Source organism: Vulpes vulpes, chromosome 13 (genome assembly GCF_048418805.1).
Source record: "Vulpes vulpes isolate BD-2025 chromosome 13, VulVul3, whole genome shotgun sequence".
Lineage (NCBI taxonomy): Eukaryota > Metazoa > Chordata > Mammalia > Carnivora > Canidae > Vulpes > Vulpes vulpes.
In genome coordinates, this window is record NC_132792.1 from 102,886,423 (window position 1) to 102,907,811 (window position 21,389).

General features: G+C 40.1%; 1 protein-coding gene across 2 annotated transcripts in view; it reads left to right on the forward strand.

Annotated features, from left to right (window-relative positions):
• The first annotated feature begins 7,183 nt into the window (after positions 1-7,183).
• The window catches only part of RNF138 (ring finger protein 138), a 31,441-nt gene continuing 17,235 nt past the window's right edge, over positions 7,184-21,389 (forward strand). The window contains exons 1-3 of one of the 2 annotated variants that reach the window (XM_025996928.2): positions 7,184-7,472; positions 19,837-20,002; positions 21,185-21,300. In XM_025996928.2, the coding sequence (XP_025852713.1) occupies positions 7,363-7,472; positions 19,837-20,002; positions 21,185-21,300 (392 nt within the window). In that variant the 5' untranslated portion in view covers positions 7,184-7,362. The remainder of the gene's footprint in view (positions 7,473-19,836; positions 20,003-21,184; positions 21,301-21,389) is intronic. The other variant, XM_025996929.2, reaches the window with a different exon arrangement.

Consider the following 21,389-nt stretch of genomic DNA (forward strand, 5'->3'; position numbering starts at 1 on the left):
CAAGTTCTCAGACTTGCTTCATTTTCTCTGTGTAACATTGAAGTACTGACTGAGAAAATGGGAGATCCTGTCAACTACAACAGGGAGGAATTAATGGAGGATGTGGGATACCTGATACCCTGAGCCACACCACTGGGCCTCACACTCACTTTCCTGACAAACAGGATGACGCTGCCATTGCAAACTACACTGGCCTGGAATTCAGTTTGCGGGTAGGGTGCTATTCTAGAAGAGAAAGAAGAGTTCTCGGCCAGCTCAGACAGTTTCTGCACCCATACTGTCCTGAAACAAAGTTTGTCAAACAGAGCGCACTAGGAATATGTGGTCCTCAAAGTTGCGACTAATGAACAGAAAATTTATCAGTATAGCCCAGCCTTGGCTCTTTAACTCAATAACCATGCTGACCTGATAAAGTCTTTGTTGTTTGGTTTTAGGATGTTGCCATAAAGTGAAACTCATAGGTGACTATGGTGTTATTCGAATTGTAGCACCAGCAAAAACCAAACTATATAACAGGCCTGTGATGCACAGAAATCAATGGGACAGAAGAGCCCAATTCCTTAGATGGCTTCAGGCCATTTTTATACCCCCATACAGTTAACAAGTGAATTGCAAATGAAATATACCCTTCCTTCCCAAATGGGTTGTCTACTCTAATGTCCTTATATGTATTCCCTTGGTGATAGGAATGATTTCAGCAGGCAATACCAGAGAGCCACATTAGTCGACAATAGAATTCTCACCACTGCCAAGTCAACCAAATGATGCTCATGAGACTCAGTGATTCATTCACTACTTTGCTTCATTACCTCTGTCCAGCAGCAAATGATACATATTGCATGATTTCCTCCCCTCTCTCTGTGTTGTTCTAAATGGAAGTTTTCATTGTAGTTGTATTTGCTCTGCTTTGTGGTACATAAGAGGTGGTTGATAGGGATTACATTTATGATTTAGTCTAGGCTGTAGGATTATGAGATATTACAACTGGATCAGATTAAGACTCAACTAAAGGAATAAATAAATAACTTAGAGACACTGGACTGGAAAAATAGTGGTTTCATGACATTGCCTCTAGAAGCATAGCTGGAAGGTTCTTTGGATTGTGTTCTTCTGAATAAGTAGTTATGTGTATGTATTGAGGGGGAATGGGTGGAATAATTGAACTTTCTGTCTAGAAAGAAGGGTGTATATTTCTGCTGGATAGTTCTTCTATTTCTTTAAAAATTAGGCTTTGTTTGCTTTTTAAAACTGGTGTCAGGCTTTTGCCTCAACTGTTATGCTGGAACTAATCTTACTGTAGTTGCCTTTATTCAAGGTATGTGCCCAGAGGATGTTGATAAATATGTGAAGTGAAAGGGTGGAGGGGGAAGGAAAAAAAGGGTGGGGGGGGGGGAAGGGTGGGAGGAGAAGAGAAAGAGAGGAGAGATGTTTTATTAGCTTTAAATTTACATATTTCTCTCAAAGATGAAAAAAAAAAAAAAACGCAGCATCAAAGCAAAGTTGAAATGTGAGTTAACTGGTTGGACTGTATTGTCATTTCTGGTCTAATCTATGGCCCCGCTTCTTAGGACAGCATAGTGTAGTCCATGAAACAATATCAGCTGCATTCAAAATGTCTGTTTCATTTTTGGTTTGGTCTATCTACTGATTGGCTTTCTCTGCTTGGGCAAAGGAACAGGGTGCTTATTCCTCAGATCATGTTAATATAACTTCCAAGTTAAGGCACTAATAGAGACTGACTAGAATATAGGGATCTCAGTTCTACCTTCTGGGGAGAGAGTGTAACTGGCACACAGTGGTGCTGTATCTCCTCTATTTTAATCAGTTGTAGCACGGAAGGTGGATTCTATGGGATAACTAGGGCCACTAGGGCTTCAAATAGGAATATTAGTAAAAATGACAGCTGTCCAATAGATTATAAAATACTGATGATAGGAAATTAAATGTCATTAAATAGCATGAGAAATGCATATTCATAATGACATTTATGAAAGAGCTGCAATGTAACCGTCCCAACCTGGGGTGGACTATAAAAGGGTAAATTCCCTTATTTTCCATACTTAATACTAATAACCTCACTTTTGAGTTTTCATTTGTGTTAATTTGCAGAGTTACGAGGAGAGGATTTAAACTCACAATGACAAGTAAATTGGTTCCTTCTCCTTGGGGAAGATTTTTGCAGGATTCCATCCTCTTTTGCCTTTCTATCTCCTCCTAAAGTGTTGATTCTGTTAGGAAAATCCATCAAGGTCCAATCAGGACAGAGAACGTTCAATAAGTAGTTCAAAAGAGGATGTTTAATATGGAAAACAATTGCAAAGATGTCAGAAATGCAGGAAGACATTATGGGAGAGTGAGGCAAACCCCAAAGACGCTGAGAAAAGTCAGGGACTGCCCAGCAGGCTCTGGGACCCTAGAGGGAAAGGTGGTCTTCCAGAAGTTGAAAACATGGAAAAAAATGAAGCCACAGCCAGAAGCAGAGAGAGGGAGAAACACTTGGCTGCTTCTTTCTAGTCTCCCATCAGTGCCTGCCATTGACTGAATATAGACAGATGTCAGTGGGCAAGGGAAAATAGGAAACGGTCTGTAAGGGTCAGCTCCAGCAATACAAACCAGAACAGGTGACAGGTAGGGAAACAGAACTGATAATCAACCAGCAAATGTCTGGCTCAGATACTGCGAGCTACAAGTAACAAAAGAGCCAACTGAGAATGGTTTAACTAGAAGGGCTTAATAGGAGATCGGACAGTTTCAAAGTTAATTAGATTTTTAGAATGGCTTAACTACATTAAGGACCTGCATCCCCTTCCATCTTTCAGCTCGCCATGGTCAGCATATTGGCTTATTATTTTCATGGTTTCATGACGGTTGCAGAGTCCCAGGGGGCACAGTTGGACAAGAAAACATTCAGATGTAGCATGGAAGTATTTATCCCTATTTGTTTTTTAAATTAGCAAAGAGAGGCACTTGCCCCTCAATGGAACTTCCCTCACACATCTGTGGTCATAACTGAATCACATGCCCAGGCTTAAACTGCTGGCAAGAAGAAATGACCCATTCAGATTGGTTCATCTCAATTCTGGTATTTCCCCTTGAGCTGGGAATGTCCTCTTAAAGGACACATCCAGGAAAAAAAGAGAAGATACCTAAACAAAAATCATGATTTTTTAGAGTGGCGGATGGAAACAGGATTTATAAATGTTTGTTGATGGGAACATAATGCCCTGTATGGCTTCCCTTTCACATTTTTATTCACTTGACCTCCTTCCTACTCAGCCTGAGGGATCCATCTGCCTGTATGTGTGTAGGGGTGAGGTAGGGAAAAGAAGAAATTAGGATTAATTTATCAGGAATGTAAAGAATGTTGCTCTTTTTTTTTTTTAAGAACATTTCTAAAACAGGCATAAACAATGAAATTATATGCCTTCAGCTAACAGGTTGTTTATGTCCATGGTCAGGACTAACGTGAAAAAATATTTAACAACTGGAACCAAATGGGCACTGGCCATTCAGGACAGACTATTGCCCAATCAGAGTGGGCAAGCTGAAAAGCACTAGCAGAGATGTACTGGTGCAAACCAGCTGAATGTCGACACTGCACATGGTACCAATTTAAAAAGATACCAAAAGGTAGACATATGAGCCTCCCTCTCATTCCATTCCCCAGTTTCCCAGTTCACTTCTCAGAGGCAAGCAACTACTTTTACTGGCAAAACAGACTTTTGAGGCTCTGTAGTAAGACAAAGCCAGGCTCTGTGAAGAAAGAAGTTAATTTTCTAGATTCACCTATCTCCTCTTTTAGTGTGTTAATTACCTGGCCAAGTGGACTTGGCTGAAAAGTTTTGCATGTGGTGGTGGGAGGCGTGGGCAATTGGGAGTAGGAGGCAAGGTGAAAAGGTCCAATCTTTCCAGTCCAAGGGATTGTGGTTGGAAAAGAAAGGCAGAATAGGGGAAAGGTGATTAGATAGGATGAGGAAAGTGGTGAGGGCTAGGGAGCTGAGAGCACATTGCCTTCTGGGTTGTACAGAACGAAGCTGAATTTGCATCACTGCAAATTCAGTGATGCAGAATGTTTAGAAGGAATGACTCTCCATCCCAGAGTGAGAGAGGAGAGGGCTCCAAGGGATGCCATGGAAGGTAGCTGTGTTGAGACCAGAGCAAGAAGGGCCTTCCATGTTGAGGATCAAGGCACCGGAAGATGATTGCGGCAGAGATTGAGAGGGTCCTATAGTGCTAGTGAGGCTGACTCAACACAGGTCCTTGACTCAGCTGAGACAGGCAGGAGTAGTCTTTACCAGCAGGTATGAGCAGCAGAATGTCCAGCACTCATTGCATTTCAGAAAGGAGCCAAAATTAGCCTCCCTGCAGCATAGTCCAGCAAGAATTCAAAGGAGACCTTGTTAGGTACCAGGACTGACATTCTCAAGTTCATGTCAGCTACCCCTTGTCTTCCCTCTTTTCCTTCCAGATGTTATTTTGAGAGGAGGATGAGAGAGATGGAATATTAAAAGCTTAATGCTTTAGCCTAAATGTAAAGGAACTGATTAAATTATTGCAACAGACTAAGTTTATCAAGTTGGTGTAATATTTAGGGTTTTCCCCCTATTGCCCAAAGGATGAGGATATTTTGAGTAAATCAGTGACACTGCCATAAAAATATCAACTAATTTTTCACATGAAATGCTGCCAAGACAGCAGATTGTCTTTTGGCCATTATGGTTTATTTGTCTTAGTTAACACTCAGAGAGTAATCACATTTTTTATGGATTTCCACATATTAACAACTATATGCTTACATTTACCCCCCAAATGACTTCTTAGCATATATGATGAAGTAATGCAAACATGTTTCCATTACAGCATCAGTAAAGCTGCCAGAGGAAAATGAAGCAAATAAAATTAAAGTCACAAAATTAATGTTCTGGTTAAAGATTCCCAGTGAGTAAAGGGAAATACTTTATTCAACAGGAAATACACTTTATTTCTTAAAGTGGTCAAAAAGAGTGGGATATGATTGGAAATATATTAGCAAAAAGGTGAAGTTTGAAATCCAAGAACCATTTTATAAATAAATTTGAAAAGTACCTGTACTATGCTATTTGGTGTCCCTCTTGTCAAGTGCTCTTTCTCGTCCCAGGAAATCTGAAGCTAAAATTAGCTTTCCTGCTCTGCTTCCACTATTCTTCCTAGGGAAGAAAGGGCACAAAAATACAAAATGTATTTTGGTAAAGGGAATTAGCTGTTCATTGAACAAACAATTCAGTATTTTTCTAGGAATTGTTATTTTAAAGATGTACATTAAGACCCATCTCCTCAATCAGATTTTTCTCTAAACCTATACAAATCCAATCATTCCACTTCCTATCCTCATTAGAGCCTCTGTTTATGAAAAATGATACTTTGGCAGATATCTTTTTTTTTTTTTTGGCCTTTTATTTTGTTAGACACCCAAGAGTGTAAACTAGTTGAGAACAAAGTTCATGACACCAGTGTAACATCTAACAGTTCCAAGGGCAATGTAGACAATAAATGACAGGCCTGCATTAACTATTCAGTGGCTCCTGCGTATGATTCACTGAGACTGTGGTGGAGAGCTTTAAGCAAGCATGGTAAGGAAATCTTTTTTTTTTCTCTCTTTTCTGAAGCTAATTGAGGATGCTTTATGAGGTTCCAGATTTCCCTTAGCTCCTTTCATGTGGTTGTGACCCCATCTTCCGATTTATCAATTGTGTGGCTATATCTGGGAACTAAGGGCTCATTAAAAAAAAACAAACCGGGATCCCTGGGTGGCGCAGCGGTTTGGCGCCTGCCTTTGGCCCAGGGCGCGATCCTGGAGACCCGGGATCGAATCCCACGTCGGGCTCCTGGTGCTTCCTCTGCCCGCTTCTCCCTCTGCCTATGTTTCTGCCTCTCTCTCTCTGTGACTACCATAAATAAATAAAAATTAAGAAAAAGATATTTAAAAAAAACCATTTAGTGAATAACGTTGATGAAATGCTTAGATCCATGCTTCTACCTCACTTTTCTTCAAAGCTATCAAAAAAAGTATTGATGGCGGAAGGCTGCCGTCTGCGACTGTAACTCGTCAGACTCGTGTCGAGGGCGCAGGTTCAAACCCTCTCCAGGGAGCTTATTTTTAATTTTCCCTCCCCAAAGGGTCAAAACCCCGCACAGGTATATTACTTGCTTCCTAACACATCTTGACATACGTTCTGTCAAAGGCAAATGGCAAGGACCATGCCTTTAACGTTAGACAGTATTTTATGAGGAAAAAAATTCCTGAAAAACCCAGTATCCTGGACAGCAGCGGTGAGACAGGGGGTCCCCGCTGGAGGGAGGCGGCGGGCCGGGGGGTACGGGAGGACGCCCAGCTGCTGAGGTCACAACCTGCGGCGCGAGCCACGCGCCGGTTGCTATGGCGGCCGCCCTCCCCGCCCCGCCCCGCCCCGCCCTCTCCTCACTCCTCGGTGCCCGCGGTCGCCGCCCTCCTGTGTTCGGTGACCCACCCCTCCCCGACCCCCGGCGGCTGCGGGCGGCGCAATGCCACGGAGAGCGGCTGGAGGGGGCGGTGGGATCCCGGCGCACCATGAGCCTCGGGCCCGGCCCCCTTCGGGCCGCTGAACCCTGAGCGCTCCGCTCGCCAGTCCCCTCCCGGCCTCCGCGGCGAAGGCAGCAGCGGCCGGACGCGGAGCCCGAGGAGGCGCAGCGCCGCTTCACCCCCGCGCGCCGGGAGAGCCGCTCCCTCAGTGAGCCGCTAGGCCCGCGGAGTGGAGGGGCGGGGCGGGGCGGGGCGGGGCGGGGCGGGCAGCCGCCGACCTGGGAGGGCAGCAGCCGGCGGCCGGATTGCAGCGCGGGCGGGGGCGCCGGGGGCGGGGCGCCGGGGCCGGGGGCGGGGCGCCGGGGCCGGGGGCGGAGCCGCGGTCGCCTCGGGAAGCCAGGGGAGGGAGCGGCCCGGCGCTGGAGGCCGTGGGCCGGTGGCGGCGGCTAGGGCCCGGGTCGCCTTCCTTCCCGGGCGGAGGGGCGCGGCCTCCCGCGTGCGTGCGAGCCCGCGGGGAAGCGAAAGCGAAGGCGAAGCTCCCGGCCGGCCTCCCGCCAGGCCCCGCCCCCGGGGGAGGAGCAGCCCCGGGGCCGGCCCCCGCCCGGCGCGTGCGGCCCCAGCGTCCCGGCGTGCGGCCCCGCCCCCGCCCCCGCCCCGCCCCCTTCCTGGCGCGAGCCGCTTCCTGACGCGATTCCCCTCCCCCCCGCCGGGTTCGCGCAGGGAGTCGGGCCCCGGGCCGCCACCGCCAGCTTGGCCGCTGTCGCCGCCGCCGCTGCTGCCGCCGCCGCCGCCGCCGCCATCGCCTCGATCCCCCATCCCCCGCCATGGCCGAGGAGCTCTCCGCGGCCACGTCCTACACTGAAGATGATTTCTACTGCCCTGTCTGTCAGGAGGTGCTCAAAACGCCCGTGAGGACCGCGGCCTGTCAGCACGTGTGAGTAGACGCGTCCTCCCCCGCGCGGAGCCGGGTGGGCGTTGAGGCCGGGCGTCCAGCCCCGGACCCTCGCCGCGGCCTGGCGGGAGCAGAGCCCACCGCGACTTGCCCGGGCGCCCCTGGGCGCGGCCCGCCCTCCTCCGAGCTCGGGGCCGGCTTCCTGCCCCAGCACCCCACCCCCCCACCCCCCTCACCGCCCTCACCCCCCGGCCCTCGGGGTATCCATCCCTTGCTTGCGCGCCCCCGGGGCTGTGGCCGGGCTCCTCCCGGTCGCGTGTTCAGGCCCCGGAGGCCCCCCTCTCCTCCGGGCCCGGGAGGAATGGCAGGGAACGTGGAGCCTTTTTGTTTCCTAGCAACCTGAGTGAAGGCTGGGGTGTCGAGTGTCAAAACCGGCCGAAGGTGCCGGCACGGGCCCGCTCCCCCCACCACCCTCTGTCTGTGACCTGCCCTGCTTTCAACTTTTCTTTCAGAACCTGGGGCCCTTCTTTCCAGATCCTTCAGGAAGTCTTCTCTCACTTACCTTTCAGCCCTGCTTCCCAGGCCACCCTGGAAAATGTTCCCTTTCCTTTAAAATTCGGTACATGTTGGAATGATCTAGAATGGGGTGTCTTCTCTCCTGTGTTAGAACTGACAGGATTTCCGGGTATTGAAGTGATAGTTTCCCTTTGTTTTACCCTTCTGCTTATTACTTGGTTGCTACCAAGGTAGAGATGGAAAAGGAAGATTGCTGTTCCATGGAATGAACCGAAGGCAAGGCAGTGACTCCAGGGGTGGGTGGCTGGGGGGGACACAAAGGGATTGGGTGAGATGGCACAGTGCTCTGATTTGGCATATTTCTAGGAAGAACTTCGATAATTTTACAGACGGCTTGAGTGTCAGTCAGGGTTGGAAGGAGCCCTTCTTGTAAAGATACATAGCACATCTGACAAACCTGGCTGCTGATCAGAGTCCTTGGGGAACTTTTTAAGTAAACATACCAATACCCAGGCTCCATTCCAGATTTACAGAAGAATTTCTGGCAGGTGAAGCCTGGAAATCTTTATTTGAAAAAATACACTCAAATTTGAAAGTTCTGTGTGCTTGCAAGTAGCAGAAAAGAGTGGCACAAGTTTATAAATATATTTCTTTCTCCACCTTTTTTTTTCTTTTTGAGTGTATTTTCTTCTATAATTTTGTAAAGAATGGATTGAATTTGGGGTTCTTAATCAGATGTTTTATTATTGTTTGATACCCATTTTTCTGACTCTGATCCCCACCTTCTTCCTATTCTGCAGTCATGTAAGCCAGGAGTATGTAACTTCTCATTATAGGAGTTGTGCCAGTTATGTTTTGCTGTTATGGGAGATGAATGACAGTCCGAAATTGCTTTGTGATTTGGTTCAAGAAATGCAGATTGCTAAGGGAAATATTTTGAGATGTTCACAGCACAATGTATAACTTTTTGGCCTTTAACCTGTCCGTATTCGTTATTGTAGCTTGATGCCTTTCCTGTGCTTGTGCTGGCAGTGAGTGGACAAAGGGGAAGGTAGGAAGTCAGATTGAGAGGAAGTAGGTGTTTCTGGACAGAATCGTTTCAGTTACCCCTTGGGCCATTGACCTCATAGAACTCATTGTAATCTTCAGCTCTCCTCAAAGTTCCATGCAGTTTGCTCTAGTTCATTTCCCTTGTGGGACATTTTAAATCAGACTAATTTGGCCTGACATCAACGGTATGGAAAAGAGAGTGGAGATGATTTTTGAGGACCTTTTTCTAATCATCTCATTTCACTTGGTTATGACTAGACTAGATGTGGAAATGAAATGTAGAGTAGATATTGTTGATAGGAAGAATGGACACTTAACTGCTTTATCACTGTCCTCCTCAACCCATTTTCTTTCCGCCTCCACAAACACACAGTTGCTCTGAGGTTCAATGAATTAAAAGAAGGCAGAGGGAGGGAAAAGTTTTATCTGGAAAGGATGGTAATGGTGGAACAGGGTCTTGACTGACTGGAAAGAGTTTGGTGGGGAAATAGAATTGTTAATCTAGTTTACCATGTCATTTGCTCCTCCTTTTTCACAAAGGACAAACCTGTGCCTTTAAAAATACTTCCATTTAGCTACAAAATCAGTTTTTGACTCATAGGTAGTAGGAAATGAGGTGATAAGGGCTTTGGGTCACTCTGAATATGTTAGAAAATAAAAAAATTTCATCTCCATTTCAATGACTGCAAAGGATTTGCCCACTGACTATTCAAATGAAAGGAACAAGTTCATTATCATTACAATAACTTCATCATAATATAAATTTCTATATGATTCTTATTTATTTTTTCAAACAGCAATTGTTGAATGTCTTCTGTATGTCAGGTACAAAGAATACAAGGTGCTCTTTCCCTGGGGAAAAGTTAAGACTGTGTTAATAGTCTAATGGAGAAGACCTAAGCATGGATGTGATTGATATGGAAGTGATTTAGGAGGAAAATTTTATGTGAGCATTAAGAGCAGCATCTAAATCAGCCTATGACTAAAGGGGAGATTTCCTGGATGAAGTAATACTTTAGATCAGAATTGGTTATTCAGGGTTTGTCGGGGAATACCCTGATTAGATTTACGGCTTATGCAGAGGCAAGGAGGGGTTAAGAGGATGACAGTTTCCAGGCCGAAGCCAAAGGATGAATATAGTAGAGATAGAGTTTAGAGATGTTGGCAGGAACTTTCTGTGTAAGCCAATTTGAACTTTTTCCTGAAAGCCATGGAGACCTACTCAATAATTTTTGGCAGAGGAGAAGCATGATCACATTTCAATTTTAGAAAGTTTACTTTAGTAACAGGATTCAACTTCTTGGTGTAGTGGTGAGACTAGTGAAGAGGTCATTCATTGCTGTGTCAGAGAGAAAAACGGTTAGAACCTGAATCAAGGTAATGATAGTGGGAATGGAGAGAAGAGATTCCTGACATTTTAAGGAGATGCATGTAAGATTTGATGATGCCCGGTAGTTAAGAGTATCTATGTGGATCTGGAATACTAAAGCTCTGAGTTTGAGTGTAGCGGCTGAGGGAGGTCTGTAAGTTGGAAGATAGCAGAGGGGCTAGATAAGACAAAGTGCTGGAGAATATATACTTAAATCTGGAGTGGAGAAAAGTGCAGCCCGAGAAGGAATGGACAGAATAGGAAGAAATCCAGGATAGAGTGTGACAGGGGAAACTGAGAAGAATTTTAAGGAAACAGTGTTAGCAGTGTTAGGTAGCTGCCTTGCAGTGATCAGATGTAGTATTTTAAAAAGCAAGTAAGTATGAATTAAGAATATTAAAGTTGAGAAGGTATTCAAAGTAGGGTTTCAGAAGAATGCACAGACTGGCATAGTTTTAAGGTATTTCTTTTGGTATTTTCAGTTGTAATCTTCAAAGGCTCTTTGAACCAAACCTCCTCTTCCCTGTTTTGAGTGGTTAGGGGAATAACTTTTGTACATGGTTAAAAGAAAACTCCATCACAATGAAAATTACATGTAGCAAGATACCTTGCCAAACTCTTAAAGATGGAATCTTTAAAAAACAACAACAACAACAACAACAACAATTCATTTACTTGAGAGAGTAAGAGAGAGAGAGAGAGAGAGCATGAGGGGAGGAGGGGCGGGGAAGCATGTTCCCAGCTGAACAGGGAGCCCAACTGGGGGGGGGGGGGGCTCTGTCCCAAGACCCTGGGATCATGACTTGAGCCAAAGGCGGATGGATGCTTAACCAGCTGAGCCACTTGAGTACCACTTAAAGATGGAATCTAATTTGCTTGTTTTGGGGCATCTCTGTAAGGAGTCATCTTTAAAAATGAGCTAATCTAAATCAGTTTTCATTTCTTATTAGGCACATATTAATATGATTCTCGACCTGCTTTAGGTTCTCTAGTTCCTGAATTTTCAGTTTATATTTCTTATTTTATTATATTTATTTTTGAAGATTTTACTTATTTATTTGAGCACATATGCACACAAAAGTGGGGAGGGGGGAAGGGGAGGGGGAGGGGAGGGGGGAAGGGGAGGGAGAAGCCAACTCTCCACTGAGCAGGGAGGCTGACACAGGTCTCTACTCCAGGACCCTGAGATCATGACCTGAGCTGATGGCAGATGCTTAACCAACTGAGCCACCCAGGCGCCTCACATTTCTTATCATTTTAACAACTTTATGGGTACCTTATTCTTTGAGCAGTCATGCTCTAAATATATACTTTTAAAATTTCTACTTTCCTATAGACTTGTTACAATCCTTAAAGCCAGACAAATAGGTTCTTGCTGATTTAATAAATGCTTTTCTAGACCATTTTTTTTCTTAAGGATGTTAAGACTACCAAATTCTCTTGACAAATATTAAATGACACGATTAGAAATCAATTATGCTATTTACTTATATAACAGAAGGTTGACTTAGTTTTAAGTCCTGAAGACTATTTAAAAATCTCTGATTTTTTTTTTTAAGTTTGTTGTTTTGGAGTATGATTTTGATTATAGACTAGAAGATAAAGAGTGCTAGATTTTAAAGTAAGATGTGGGGATCCCTGGGTGGCGCAGCGGTTTGGCGCCTGCCTTTGGCCCAGGGCGTGATCCTGGAGACCCGGGATCGAATCCCACATCGGGCTCCCGGTGCATGGAGCCTGCTTCTCCCTCCGCCTGTGTCTCTGCCTCTCTCTCTCTCTCTGTGACTATCATAAGTAAATAAAAATTAAAAAAAAAAATAAAGTAAGATGTGTGTATATATGTATGTGAAGGCATGTGTGTATGAACATAAAAAATACACACACATGAAATATTACTTAGCCATAATAAAGGATGAGATCTTTCATTTGTGACAACATGTATGAACAACATGGAGGGTATTATGTTAAGTGAAATAAGTCAGGCAAAGAAAGACAAATACCATATGATTTCAGTTACATGTAGAATCTAAAAAACAAATGAACAAATAGACCCATAAATAAGAGAACAAACTCATGGTTGCCATTGGGGGATGACATGTATAAGTGAAGGGGAGATTAAGAGGTACAAACTTTCAGTTTTAAAATGAGACATGGGAATGAAAAGTACAGCATAGGGAATAGAGTCAGTAGTACTGTAATAATATTGTGTGGGGACAGATGATGACTATACTTACTGTGGTAGGCATTGAGTAATATATCCAATCACTATGTTGTACACCTGAAACTAATATAACATTTTCTGTCAACTATGCTTCAGAAGTATAAGAAACTAAAAAACCCATTCTCAGGAATACTGAAAACTTACTTGACAATTGCAACTTTTTTCTTTCCAAAATTAAAATAGTTTTATTTTTCTATTTATAAAAGTGATATAATGTAGAGTGCAAAAAGATGTAAGGAATGAAATGAAACTCACAATCATAGTACCTGATTGTAGTTGTAAGCAGTATGAAGTATTCTTTCCAAAGACTGGCTGGCTGACTGATGGGTTTTACTGATTTATATATCTTTACCTTTCTGTCATCTATCTATTAATATTTGATCAGTTAGGTGGGGTGATATTACATGTGCTGTTTTATAACCTTTTTCTTTTCTTTTCTTTTCTTTTCTTTTCTTTTCTTTTCTTTTCTTGAGAGAGAGCATGTGCATGAGAGAGTCGGGGTGGGGGGTAGGTGCACAGAGGGAGAGAAAGAACCCTAAGCAGGCTCCCTGCTTAGTGCAAGTTCACTGGGTGCAGTCTCACAATCTTGATATCATGACCTGAGTGGAAATCAAGAATTGAACACTTAACTGACTGAGCCACCTATGTGCCTGTGACCTTTTTCTTTTGGTAGTTTGTTTTGGACATTTATCTTTATAATTTTAACTATTAAAAAATGCTAGATTTTTAATTAATTAATACTAAAATCAGGAGCATAATGAGTGGGACAGTTTTCCTCTCCCAGTGTCTATTGATCAGACTTTTGGTAGGAGAATGGGTAAGAACAGAAATGCATCTGGCATGTGCTAGTTTAAAATTGTGGGAAACTTAAAAATAATCTTTTAAATTGCTTTTGGGTAATGAACTGTCCTTAAAGATGCAAGCTCCTTTGATACATCAAAACAGTTTTAGTAATTTTGATCTGCATATTTTCCTTACCCCCCTACTTTGTTTTGAAATAGGTTCTATTTAGCAAATTCAAATAGTTCAGCCAAAGGGAGATGAGGAATAAGCCAGTTTTATATCTGAGGAAACTTGGTGTTTGGTGGTATAGAGGAAGGAACAGTAGAATTGGAGATAAAAGACCTTAATAATTTTCTTTGCACTTTTCACAGTTTATAATCTTAATGTTTTTGGAATCAGATGATTTGACTAATAATCCTTCTCACTATAAGCTCTATAAAGGCAGCAACCTAAGTCTCCTTTTACCTACTGGAGTCTACTATACACATTCAGTATTGAATAAAGGACTGAATGGGTTTGTGTTGGAGGCCATAGCTTATTGGGTATATATCTTTCTCAAGTCATTTAACTTCTTTTCACCCTGTTTCTTGTCTATAAAATGGGTAGAAACAACATTCTTCACAGGGTGGTTGTAAGGACCAAATTAAGTAATGTTTGTGAATAATAATAATATTATTTGTTTCACAGTTTTCAAAAGCTATACAAGTATTAAATTATTGTTAGTTTGATAACTGTAGCATCTAACACAAAAAGCTAGATTATTATCAAAATGGAAAGGAATCTATTTCAAGTTTTTTGGTCCAGATATTTAATACCAAAGGAATTGTTGTGAGTGGAGAATATTGTAATTTACAATTTTAAATTTACAAAAGGTAATATGTCTGTTTCCCATGATCACTGTTAACCTTACATATCTTTCCAGAGATGTGTATATAAAAAAGGTTATAAATATTATTTTTTTTGTTTTTCACAGAAGGAACAGCGTTCTATATACATTATTTTGTACCATGCTATTTTCATGTTATTTTGGAGATCATTCTGTATCAGTACATATATACATGTTTTGGTTGTAGTTTTCTCCATTTATTCAACCAACACTGAGTAGCCATTATGTGCTAGTAGTATTGTAGATACGAGGGCTAGAATATTCAACAAACCAGATAAAAATCCCTGACTTCATGGAACATATTTAGTGTTCTAATATTCCATTGTTTGATGTATCATCAAACAGATCATCATCAAACAAATCATCATCCATTGTTTGATGATTTATTTATACAGTTTCATATTGATGAACATTAGGTTACGTCTGGTCTTTTGCTGTTACAAGTAATGCTGCAATGATTAAACTTTTATGAATGCCATTTCACGTGTCAGACTTTTTCCTGTAAGGTAAATTCTCAAGTGAAATTGCTGGGTCAAAGGGTGAATACTAGGGAATTTGTCAGCTCTGTCACACAAGGAGATCATTGTAGATTCACATTTAGTTGTAAGAAATATTACAGAAATCCTATGTACTGTGACCCAGTTTCTCCCAATGGTAACATCTTCTAAATAAAACTAGGATATCTGGGCAGCCCCAGTGGCTTAGCGGTCTAGGGCTGCCTTCAGCCCAGGGCCTGATCCTGGAGACCTGGGATCGAGTCCCACGTTGGGCTCTCTGCATGGGAGAGATACTGGCTATTCTAGATGCCCTTTGGTGAGTAAATGGTTAATCAGAAGGTGGTACATCCTACCATGCATGGATTGTACTCAGCAATAAAGGAACAACTGATACATATAACAACCTGAATCTCCAGAGAATTATGCCGAGTGGAAAGAGAAATCCCCAAAGGTTACATAGTGTTTGATTCTACTTACATAGCATTGTACAGCACCTAACATTCTTTTTTTGATGATGACTCTATTGAGATATAATTCACATACCATATACTTCACCCATTTGAAGTGTACAATTAAATTGTTTTTACTCTATTTACAGAGTTCAATATATAAGAATCTTGAAGTGACAAAATTATAGAAATAGAGAACGCAAGAATGTTAGTGCTTTCCAAAGGTTAAAGAGGGGCGGATGGAGAGAAAAGCGGGCATGGCTATGAAAGGGCTTTTTGAAGGATCTTTGTGGTGATGGAAATATTCTCTAACGTTACTCCATTGGTGTAGATATCCTAGTTTTTTAAACTAGATTTTATTTATTAATGAGAGAGAGAGAGAGAGAGAGAGGCAGAGTCACAGGCAGAGGGAGAAGCAGGCTCCATGCAGGGAGCCTGACATGGGACTCGATTTTGGATCTCCAGGATCACACCCTGGGCTGAAGGCAGGCGCTAAACCGCTGAGCCACCCAGGGATCCCCAAGACTTCTTTATGTATTCTGGATACTGGTCCTTTGTTAGATATGTGATTTACAAATGTTTCCTTCCAGTCTGTAGTTTGTCTTTTTATCTTTTTTTAATAGCAGATGTTTTTTAATTTTTATGAAATCCATTTTAATTTTTTCTATTTAGAATGTGCTTTTAACACTAAATCTAACTGTGTAGCTCTGTATTGTGAATATTTTCTTTTTTCCCCCTAAAAGTTTTGTAGTTTAATGTTTTACATTTAACTCTGTATTGGTTCTGAGGGCTATTGTAACAAATTATCACAATCTTGATGGGTTATAATAACAAATTTATTTTCTCATAGTTCTGGAGGGTAGAAATCTGAAACTAATTTCCTTGGGCCCAAATCAAGGTGTTGGCAGAGGCCTGAAGTCCTGGGGGCACACCATTCCCAATCTCTGCCTTCATCTGAACATGACTTTCTCCTGTGTGTCTGTGTCATATCTCCTTTTGCCTGTCTTACAAAGACACTTGTGATGGCACTTCTAGATAATCCTAGCTAGTTTCTCCACCCCCAAATCCTTAGCTTTAGTGTAGGCTATTGCAATATAAGGTAATATTCACTTGTTCTGGGCATTAGAAAGTGAATATATCTTTGTATGGCAATTTCCCAGTTTACTACACTCTGTGACCTGTTTCAAGTTAATTTTTGTGAAGGTGGTAGACTTAGATTGAGGTACATTTTTGTGCCTATAGACATCTAACTGCTCTAGCATCATTTATTGAAGTCTAACTCTCCTCCATTAAATCACTTTTTGCATCTTTGTTAGTCATTTTTGCCTTTAAAATAATTTAAAAATTTAAGTAAATTCTTTGCCACACATAGGATTTGAACTCACAACCTGAGATCTAAAGTCACATGCTCTACTGACTGATCCAGCAGGCCCCCCTATCATTTTTGCTTTTTAAGATATATTCTTGCCATTCTTTAAGATGTTTCAATATCTATTAATAAAGCCCTGTTTTGTATTTATTACTTTATTATGTGTATTTCCATTAGAAATCTTTGTTTCTTCATTTATGTCTACATTTTGAATAAAATCCTAAGTTAATCTTAAACCTGATTACCTTTTTTTTTTAGTTTTTTTATGTACTTTATTATGTGTATTTCCATTAGAAATCTTTGTTTCTTCATTTATGTCTACATTTTGAATAAAATCCTAAGTTAATCTTAAACCTGATTACCTTTTTTTTTTAGTTTTTTTATGTGAATATTTTTCATTGTTTTTGATTCTGTTAATGATCTTTAATAATGCAATTACTATTGGAGAGTTTGTATTGTACAGTTGCTATGTATTGTAATATTGGGGGTTAATTGAAGATTTTCTAACAAAAACAGTTTTGTCTTCTAAAGTGATTTTTATTTCTTGCTTTTCTGTATCTTATGCCTTTAAATCTTGTCTTCACAACCATTGCCAATATTTTTGCTAGTGGTAAATAGAAATTAATGTATTTATTTTACTTTTTTCGTAAAAATTCAACATTTAAGCATGTTTTGTACTTTATAAAAGAATCATATAGTTGTACTCTTTTACATCTGGCTTTCTTCAGCTCAACATAATATCCATATTCTCATTACAATATCTTATAGTTTTCATTTTATGAATATGCTACAATTTATTCATTTTTCTATAATGAACATTTATATAATTTTCAGTTGGCTATTACTGGTAGTGTGGCTGTGAACTTTCTAGAAATTTCTTCTAATTGTATATACTGTTCTGTTGGGTATAAACTTTGGGATGGAATTACTGGGTTATAGTGGATACTGTCAGTTTTCTAAATGATTGTATTAATTTTCCAAATGATTGTATTAGTTTGCATTCTCCTAGATCAAATGGGAGTTTAAGTTGGCTCACATCCCCCTCAACACTTTGTATTTTCTACCTTTTTCATTTTAGTCATTCTGGTTGGTATGTGGTGTTACCACATTTCTACTATTTTAGTTATTTAATCAGTGAGTGAGTTTTGAAATTTTGCTTTATTTTAGCCGCTTCCTTTAACTACAGTGTTTGTTTATCTTGGTTTTTCAAGATCTTTGAATAGTCTATGTTTATGTTTTATTTATAAGTAATTGTTAAATTAGCCAGCATATTGACTAATTTACCTTCTAATAGTTACTGTTCTACTTCATTTCTTTCACTCAAGCATCATCATTTTTATGCATGATTATCTCTTTGTAATGAATTTCGCTGGTATGAACTTTGTGGATAGTTTTCAATTCCTTATTTAAAGAGGAAAGTTTAACTTAATTATCTGGTGACAGTTTTACTTTCATCTTTTTATTATTTCTCTTTGATAGCTTATTAAACTTGGCTTCTCTAATATTACTTATCTTCTTTTTCTCTGACTCTTCTCTCTGAACTCTCCTATAAATGTTTATATTTCTCTAGATTCTTTAGTGCTCTTTGCACTTTATCAGCCCTCCATATTTTTCTCCGTAACTCCCAGATCCATATTTCTAGTTGTTAACTGAATATCATGCATTGAGGTTTTTGTAGGTACTTTGAACTTGCATCTATCTTTCCTCTGTCAAACCAGCTCTTCCAATATTTCTTAATTTGGTTAATACAATTGCCTTTTACTTACTCTTCTAGGTTAGAAATGCTTATCTTTCTCATCCTCCCACAAATAATTGTCAAACAATTCTGTTGATTTTATTTGTTAACATAGGAAGCTCCCTATATACACAATCAGAAACTGAGAACTGTGTTTCTGAAGTAGAGATCCTCTGTTTCTCCTACCCCTGCCTTAATGTAGACTTTTCCATGGTCTAGACCATTGCTCCGGTTAGTCTTCCTTTTTTTTCTGACTCATCCTCCCTTCTTTTTTTCCCCCTCTTTGACAGTCCCTTTGATTACAGAATGCAAACAGTGACTGAAACAAAGAATTTAAGTTAAAAATTTATTATTCAAAATCTACAAAATATATAGACAATTCAATTTCAGCTTTTAACAGTTGAACTTACAAATGGTGATTTTGTAGCTTTCTAGTTTTCATATTTTCTGAAATTATTAAAGCTCAGAATGGCACTAAGACTTTTAGGATGCCCTCTTTAAAGACTTTGATAAGTACTGACAAATTGTTACCCAGAAATATAGATTACTCCTTTCTTTTATGTCTCTTCTAACACTGGTTATTATTTTTTTTTAAATCTTTTTTTTAAATTTTTATTTATTTATGATAGTCACAGAGAGAGAGAGAGAGAGAGGCAGAGACACAGGCAGAGGGAGAAGCAGGCCCCATGCAGGGAGCCTGATGTGGGAATCAGCCCCGGGACTCCAGGATCGCGCCCTGGGCCAAAGGCAGGCACCAAACCGCTGAGCCACCCAGGGATCCCCTATGTATTTTTTTTTTTTAAAGCTAAATGATCAAGTTTGTTATTTGTGTTAGGAGAGAAGAAATAAAGATTTTTAGTGAGTTTGGTTCTAATTAGAACGTTTAGAGATGTTTAGAGCTGGAAGGGTCTTTATTTCTCAAATTGTGTTCCATTGCACATTGTTGTGGGAAATTTTCATATTTCCTGGCAATATAAGTTTGAGTAATACTTAACATTTTTCCTAGCAGAGAAACTTGAATGTTATCCTAGAATTTCCCAAATCAATTTATGCACTATTTGGTGGTAGACCTATTAATATCTTGTGGAATATCTTGAAGTATATCAGGTTGAGACAAAAGCTGATGTGGTCTATTCTTTCATTTTATAAGGGGAGGAAATGGAGATCTAGTATCACTGAATGTGTTGCATAAGGTAACAGTTACTAAATGATACAGGAGAAGCCAATCAGTCATTGCTTTGTACTATCCTTCCTCTGATAATGTTATATAGTGTTAATACTTATTTTTCATATATTATGTTAAAAAGTTTAAAGCATAATTGAGTGCAATATCTTTTATATTCCCATTTAGTTTAATTATTAGCCTTAGACTCTGAGAAATATGTGTACAATTTTTAAAATTCTGTGAGTACATTTGAATAGCCTAACTCATTTAATATGAATACATATCCATAACCACATGATTGTGTTTAATCATAGAAATGAAAAGAGTCTTTTTTTTTTTGTAGTTGACATGTCACAATGTTTGGTTTAGTTTCTGTAGAAAATGTTTCCTGACTGCAATGAGAGAAAGCGGAATACATTGTCCTCTCTGTCGTGGAAATGTGACTAGAAGAGAGAGAGCATGTCCTGAACGGGCCTTAGACCTTGAAAATATCATGAGGAAGTTTTCTGGTAGCTGCAGATGCTGTGCAAAACAGGTAGAGTAAATTTGACATAGCTCTTCTTTGAAAATGAAGGTTCTGTTCTGCTTTGAAAGTCAAATTCCTGTTGGAATTTTCTTGGTAGGTGCTGGTTTGAAGAGAAAGAAATTAAATTGGGTAGAAAGGCCAAACAAACTGATGGTAGATCTTAATAGATTATAAACTTGTTGAGAACAGAGACTGAAAGATACAACCTGTGAATTTGTCATAATTTTTAACAGGGCATTTTTCTCAAAGTAATTGTTCACAGATTACCTATTAATTGAGCAAACTGGCATTTAACTCATTTAAGCCTTATTCTGGTACAAATTGTGATGGTAGCAGCATCATTATTGTAATTGTGTATATAGAAATGGGCCAAATGGATTTATGTAGTCAAAGAACTCTTTAGCTGCCTGCTTTACCTTGTATTCATGTGTTTAAGAAATCACAAAATATTTTGCAGAAGGCTAATTTTTAAGGAACGGGTAAGAAAACCAGGTGTTGGCAAATAACTGGCATTAACTCTCCAGTCTGGATTTTATTCTATCAGTTGAAGAGGGAGTGAAATAGTGAGGGGTGATTAGGCTTTGAGTATATCCATATGTTTATGGATTTATTGCAGCCACTTTTTCAAACAGCTAATAAAGTCAGTGAGCAAAACCAGTTGCTATTTCATGCATTCACACAAGTCAGATCTGCTTTTCCATCTCTTTGAAGGAAGTGGGAAGTGTTAACTGAGAGGGCAATGAAGTGAAACTGGAAAATACACTTGAGAGATTCAGGCCCTGCTCCTCAGTGAGAAACTGAAAAATGTTCCAGATGTTAACCTGGGAACCTAATTTTTTTTAAAGCACTTTCTAACTCTACCTGGACGCAATAAAGAATAAAGAAATGCCCAATAACATAAGGCAATCTATTACCGCTTATTTTAAGTCTATTATCAGTAGTGTAGTTTCAAATGTAAATTTATTTGTTAATATTTTTTGCAGTGAGTTTATATCTGTATCTAAAGGACAAATACTTAATACTTATTTTCAACTTCCACTTAAGAATTAAATCATTTACATGAAAAAACTCTTGTTTAAATGGAATATTTAGTTACGTTTATCTTGTTTTTCTCCTGTTGGCAATATCTCAAATCTTATGAATTCTATTTGAAATTAAAAATCACATTATATTTTGATCAATAATTTACAGATTAAATTCTATCGCATGAGACATCATTACAAATCTTGTAAGAAGTATCAAGATGAATATGGTGTTTCCTCTATCATTCCAAACTTTCAGATCTCTCAAGATTCAGTAGGGAACAGGTAAGCAATATTTATTCTTAAAAAGAGAATTTTTATAGTTGAAATGGAATTGTTTGGGGAATTATATAATAAGGTGTTTTTTATTTTGA